Consider the following 7086-nt stretch of genomic DNA (forward strand, 5'->3'; position numbering starts at 1 on the left):
AGTGACACACCCATTCCAACCAGGTCACACCTATTCCAACAAGGCCACACCTTCAGATGGTGCCACTCCCTGGTCCAAGGATATACAAACCATCACACTCCAGGAAGAGAGTTTCCTTGAAACTCTTTGCTTCATGAGCCAGCTTCCCAGCTTTTGCTTTGTCAAACTGACTCAACCAAAGTACGTGGCAGAGTTGGATTCCCAGCACCCACAAGGTGGTTCACAACTGTCTGTAACTCCAGTTCTGGGGCATCTGATGCCCTCTTCTGACCTCCACAGCCACCAAGCATGCATGTAGTACACAAACATACATACATACATACATACATAAATACATACATACATGCAGGCAAAAAGTTCACAAACAAAACAAAAATGAATATGTTAATAAAAAATTTAACTATATTCATAAAAAATAAATTTAAAAAAAAAACTCTCTAAAAAAAAAAAAGTGGCCAGCCACCACTGGGTAGATTGGGGTTACTATGTGTCACACTGGTAACACAAACTGCACCTAAACAATTCACATGTTTTATAGAAATATATTTAAAATATACATGTGATAAAAGATGATTTTTTTGGTAAATTTTTTTATCTGATTTTGCTTGTTTGAGAGACAGGGTTTCTCTGGGTAGCCCTGGCTTTCCTGGAACTTGCTCTGTAGACCAGGCTGGCCTCAAACTCACAGAGGCCGGCAGGTCTCTGCCTCTGCCTCCCGAGTGCTGGGAGCTGTGGAGCCACCACACCCAGCTCTATCATTTTAATTTGGAGTGTTGTTATTTGTCAATTGAGACAAGATTTCCCCTCAAACTCCTGATTTTCCTGCCTCCACCACTCAGGCTCAGGGATTAAAGGCATGCACCACCATGACTAGCAGCCAAGGACAACTTTGAAAGACAAGCAAGGATCAGGGGAATGGAGAGCTCCAAGAGGAGACTGGAGGGGCTAAGGCTTGATCTGCCTAGTGAGCTCCAATTACAGACTGTCCAAAAAAAAAAAGTCCTGACATTTGTAGATCTCTCGGCATGGTGATGTGGGCCTATAATCCCCACCTGCTTTGGAGACTAAGACTAGAAAACCATGAGTCATGGCTGGAGAGGAGGCTCAGTGGTTAAGAACACTTGCTGTTGCTGAGGACCCAAGTTCAAATTCCTGCACCCACAGGGTGGCTTACAACCCTCCCATGTGTGAACTGAGCACGGTGGTGCACATCTGTAATTCCAGCACTCGGGAGGCAGAGGCAAGAAGACTGCCACAATTACATAGCCAGCTTTAGGCCAGCGATAGCTATATGCTGAGACCCTTCCTAAAACACAAATAAGTTTCAAAAGTGTGTTTGCTCTACAAATCTGCAAGTCCTTTCCATCTTTAGAAAACTGGGTCCACAAGTTTCTCTCTCTCTCTCTCTCTCTCTCTCTCTCTCTCTCTCTCACTCGCTCATTCTCTGAAACAAAGACTTATATAACCCAAGCTGGCCTAGAAGTTTCCACATATCTGAGGATGAACTTGGATTTCTGATTCTCCTGACTCCACCTTCTAAGTGCTAAGATTACAGCCATTCACCACTGTGCACCATTTATGTGGTGCCGAGGATCCAAACCAAGACCTCACGCACACTAGGCAAGCACTCTACCAATTGAATCACAGCCCTCAGGGTCCCAGGTGGACACTTAAGATACTTCACCGTATTTGTGACATCAGAGTAAAACATCTGTAAGAACGGAGTCCTGCCACAGTCTGGGTTGTTCTTTTAGGTAGCGTCTTAGAGTATACACCTCTTCATGGGACAACATCTGTGCTCGCTTCATATTTACCAGGTAGATCACGACACCTGCCCTCTTCACTGTGTCAGCGTTCCCAAATTAAAGGTCACTGTTCAATCACGTACCCTAAGTAACTAACTGAAACTTATCACCTGGCCATGCATAGTGGCACATGACTTTAATCCCAGCACTTGGAAGGCATAGATGGACTTCTGTGAGTTCCGGGCCAGCTAGGGCTTTTAAAGACTGTGTCTTTAAAAGAAATGTTTCTTAAGCAATCAGCTGAGGGGACTTCTAGCTTGCATAACCCACTCCAGTGCTGTGGGTCTGAGGCTGGGTCTCAGGGAGGTGGGGGACACCGAGCTGACTCACTGCCCCCTCCCAGCCCTTAACGTAGGGCTCCAGTCCCTGAACCTAAGCTGGAATCGCTTCAACATTCGTGGCGCTGTGGCCCTGTGCAATGGTCTCCGGGTAAGTCCCACTGAGAGACACGCTAAGCTGCTTTCTTGTGATCCCCATGGATTTGGGTCTACGGAGCACTCAGTGAGGGTCTTTTGAGTTGTTGGGCTTCCTTCCGTGATTCCTGGATGCACGCTGCTACTTTACAAATCCTCCCTACTGAGGCCTGAATACCACCATGAGGGGCTCTTTTAGGGGATAGTTTAGGCTAAATCCATCAGGGGGATGGATTCCAATGAGAACTTGAGAATGAGCCCTGCCTTGAGAGGACAATAATGACCTCAGGACAATAACGATCTGTCTCTGCAGAAAATCACTGAGCTGTGGGTTAGGGGAGAAGGAGGGTGGAGGTGAGAGTGAGGGTTAGGCTTGGCTGAGTGGGGATAAGGTAAGAGTTGTGGCACGTGATGATTAGGGCGGGGTTATGATAAGAATGGAGATAAGGGTTAGCAGTTAGGTCAGTTTGGATGGGGGTGAGGGTAGGGGCTGGGCTGGTACTCCTGGGCATTTTCCTGGGTAAATCTCACTCCATCTTGATGCTACTGTTGTTCCCCCTCCCCTGGAGTCTAATGTGACCCTGAAGAAACTGGACGTGTCCATGAATGGCTTTGGGAATGAGGGTGCTCTGGCTCTGGGGGACGCCCTCAGACTCAACAGCTGTCTGGTCTACGTAGATGTCAGTAGAAATGGCATTACCAATGAGGGGGCCTCCAAAATCAGCAAGGGACTAGAAAACAACGAGTGCCTCCAAGTGCTAAAGGTAAGCTCGCCGAGCTGGCACCGTCCTCTGTATGCCTGTGTCTACATGTCATGTGTATCTGCCTATGTGCCCATGAGCGTGTACCCTTGAATGTGCACATGTGTATATACTTGTATGTATATGATTGTCTTAGTTAGGGTTTTACTGCTGTAAACAGACACCTTGACCAAGGCAAGTCTTATTAAAAAAAAAAAAAAAAGACATTTAATTGGGGCTGGCTTACAGGCTCAGAGGTTCAGTTCATTATCATCAAGGTGGGAGCATGGCAGTATCCAGTCAGACATGGTGCAGGCAGAGCTGAGAGTTCTACATCTTCATCCAAAGGCTGCTAGTGGAAGACTGACTTCCAGGCAACTAGGGTGAGGATCTTATACCCACACCCACAGTGACACACCCATTCCAACCAGGTCACACCTATTCCAACAAGGCCACACCTCCAGATGGTGCCACTCCCTGGTCCAAGGGTATACAAACCATCACAATGATCCATCTGTCTGTGTGTGTTGTAGGGAAGCAGGGTAATAGAACCGGACTGGATACATCTGGAGAGAATCATCAGCCCTCCAGTACTTCTGTGTGCACATGTGTGCACATGTTTGTGCTTGTCCTGTAGACCCAGGGGTTCCTCAGCTTTCTGGTGACACAATGCTTCTAAACATGTCTTCCTTCATACCATCTAGGTCTCCCTTGGGATTGTCTTCATGCTAAGACCATATTATGCTTTGGGGATACTAATCCTAGCTCCCAGTGGTTTCTGGCACTACAGTCTAGTCCTCTGCAGCCTCAGCTCATCCCTGTTCTCTATTGCTCTTCCTGGCCTCCTAGCCTCTTCTTCTTAGCACCTGCTTTCATGTCGGCTCTACTGAAGAGCATGGCACACAAAGGTCCGTAACAAGTTGGGACCTTCTGAATGAGGGGACTGCTACCAGCACTCTGATCTCCTCTCCCTGCAGAACCCACTGTGATTTCCTAACTATACTCTCATTTGAATGTGAAATCCTCCTAAGGACAAGGATATTTGGTGATCATGGGCCATGATCATTCATTACCCCTTGTGCCCAGCATGGCTGGATGCACAGTGAATCTATAGTAAGTAGATGGATGGATGGATTGATATGTCAGTATAAATTAGGTTACTTCATGGAAGCTGTTTACAACATAGGCTGTTGAATAGTTTGAAAACAGATGCATGAGGACTTCTGTTCCTGGGTCCTCTCTCTGTGCCCTTTCAAGGAACACCCTACATCAAATGATGTGCTAATTCATCAGTCACTACCCAGTGTGGCCAATTATCTCTGCCAGTTCCACTTTCCAAATGCGAGAATAGAAGCTAAGTGATTCATTCAGACCACATAACTATGAAGAGAGTAGACACTTGTATCTGGCTTTCTAAGGCCATTCTAACACCAATCCCCAAGAGGACAATGGAGGCATGACAGGTGTTGGGATCCTTACCGATGGAGGAACAGACATAAGAAAACTGAAGATGAGCCCTGCTGCTGAGGGGCTGGTAAGGGGGCAAGAGATGCCAGACCCTGGCAGAGGGAGTACAGACATGGCCAACAGAACTGGACTGGCCATCTAGGATCCATGAAAAGTGAAGGTTCCAGCTGGAGTGGAATGGGACCACGCAACCTAGTGAGGTGGCTCAGCCTGTGAGTAACTCAGCCTCTAGGTCCAGTGGAACCTAGAACAGCTATATAAACCTGAACCTTTTTAAAGGTACTTTTGACTAAGAAACCAGGCTGGTAAGATGGCTCAGTGGATAATGGCACTCGCTGCCAGGCCTAATGATCTGAGTTTAATCCCCAGAACCATAAGTTGAAGGGGGAAAAACTAAGTCCTACAAGTTGTCCTCTGACCTCTACATGCACAGCATGGCATATATGCACACACACACAAACACACACACACACACACACACACACAGACATATACATGCACACAAACACACACAAATATACACATACACAAAAATACAAATACACACTGTCTTAGTTAGGGTTTTACTGCTGTGAACAGACACCATGACCAAGGCAAGTCTTATAAAAAAAAAAAAAACAACATTTAATTGGGGCTGGCTTACAGGTTCAGAGGTTCAGTCCATTATCATCAAGGTGGGAGCATGGCAGTATCCAGGCAGGCATGGCGCAGGAGGAGCTGAGAGTTCTATGTCTTCATCCAAAGGCTGCTAGTGGAAGACTGACTTCCAGGCAACTAGGGTGAGGATCTTATACCCACACCCACAGTGACACAACCATTCCAACCAGGTCACACCTATTCCAACAAGGCCACACCTTCAGATGGTGCCACTCCCTGGTCCAAGGATATACAAACCATCACACACACATACACACAAATACATTCATACACATGCAAACACACATATATGCACAAACACATATACATACAAACACATACACAAATACACACATATACATGCATAGAGACACATACATACACATACACATACACACACCAACACACACACATACATGCATGCATACACACATACAAACACACACATACATACAGGCATACATACATACAAACACACACATACATACATGCATACATACATACATACATACACATTTTTTAATGTTTTAAATGAAAGAAAAAACTTAGAAAATTCCCACAGGAAATATCTACTGTTATCCAAACCCATTCCCCTCAATTCTCAGTCTTGGGAAACTAAGAAACTTCCCTGGGAAATGAGTCCCACAGAGGCCACATGCCAAGCACACAAGCATGGGGTTTTTCTCATCAGCGAGCATCAGAACTGGCCTGGGAAACTGGCCTACAGTAAATGCTCACTAAGACTGTGGCTTCCTCCTAATCCAACCTCCTGAAGTGGCCTTCAGAAGCAACAGCCACCACTCATTTGCTGCTGCTGTGCACTGGACACCTCCTTGAATTCCTGGGATGAATTGTTCCAAGGTTGGGCCCTTGGACCAATTCCTCTGTGGTGATGGGTATAAAGAAGCCAGCGAGTCAGACCCAAGGCCAGCTAACTAGACGCTCCCTCTTCCTAACTCCATGCATGCTTCAGTGCCTCACCCTTGCAGTAATAACTAAGCCCACAAGGTCCTCCATGTTATGACCTTTCCTGGCTCTGGGGCCTCCTCTCTGAATCTGCTTATAGAACGTGTGCTATCGCCCGACCCCCATGCTGTTCCCACCTTCATCCTTTTCTGCTTTTTTTCTTCTTTGGTGAATCTTTTCCCGGTTCTGATCCTGCTCCCCTACAGATATGATTAACCCTCCCCCACATCCCAGCAAGGCTTCTCTCAAGGATCCCCTATTTGTGCTGGACCTTTCTTTCTTGGTTCTTACAGTATGTCCCCTGTCACTACTGTCATCATATATTTGATGTCATTTGCTTGTTTAATCTGTCTCCTCTAACTAGAGTGACATTATCTGAGGACAGGCCCTTGTCATGACTGCCTGGGCTTAGCTCACTGGCCAATACACAGCGGGCCTCAATATTTGTTGGAAGATGAATGGGTGAGTGGGTGGTGGGTGAGATGGATTAATGGGTAGGTTGGTGGATGGATGAGTAGTAAGGTAGGATGGATGGATGGATAAATGGGTAGGTGGGTGGATGGATGAATAGATGCATCAATGGATAGATGGATGGATGCATGGATGCATGGTAGATGGATGGATGCATGGATGAATGCATGGATGGGTGGATGGATGGATAAATGGATAGGTGAGTGGATGGATGAATAGATGCATGGATGGATAGATGGATGGATGGATGGATGCATGCATGGATGCATGGTAGATGGATGGATGGATGGATGGATGGATGGATGGATGGATGGATGTGATGGATAGATGGATGGATGATGGATGGATGCATGGATGCATGGATTAATGCATTGATGGATAGATGGATGGATGTGTAGATGGATGGGTGGGTGGATGGAGAGATATGTAGGCATATATTTTTCACAACATATTTTAATAAGGGTTAAATCTTCCCTCTAGCCCACCACCCACCAGAGGTAGTAGAAAAGAAAGAGTGTTAGGATATGGGGGAAGCCGGGCGTGGTGGCGCACGCCTTTAATCCCAGCACTCGGGAGGCAGAGGCAGGC

At 46.5% G+C, this 7086-nt stretch overlaps 1 protein-coding gene across 3 annotated transcripts in view; it reads left to right on the top strand.

The window, feature by feature from the left end:
* Lrrc74a (leucine rich repeat containing 74A) overlaps positions 1-7086 on the top strand; it is a 32915-nt gene that overhangs the window by 15078 nt on the left and 10751 nt on the right. For all 3 annotated transcript variants that reach the window (XM_021179167.1, XM_021179166.1, XM_021179168.1), the window contains exons 8-9: positions 2149-2234; positions 2788-2982. In XM_021179167.1, coding sequence (XP_021034826.1) covers positions 2149-2234; positions 2788-2982 — 281 coding nt within the window. The remainder of the gene's footprint in view (positions 1-2148; positions 2235-2787; positions 2983-7086) is intronic.

This window comes from Mus caroli, chromosome 12 (genome assembly GCF_900094665.2).
Source record: "Mus caroli chromosome 12, CAROLI_EIJ_v1.1, whole genome shotgun sequence".
In the NCBI taxonomy this organism is placed as follows: Eukaryota; Metazoa; Chordata; class Mammalia; order Rodentia; family Muridae; genus Mus; species Mus caroli.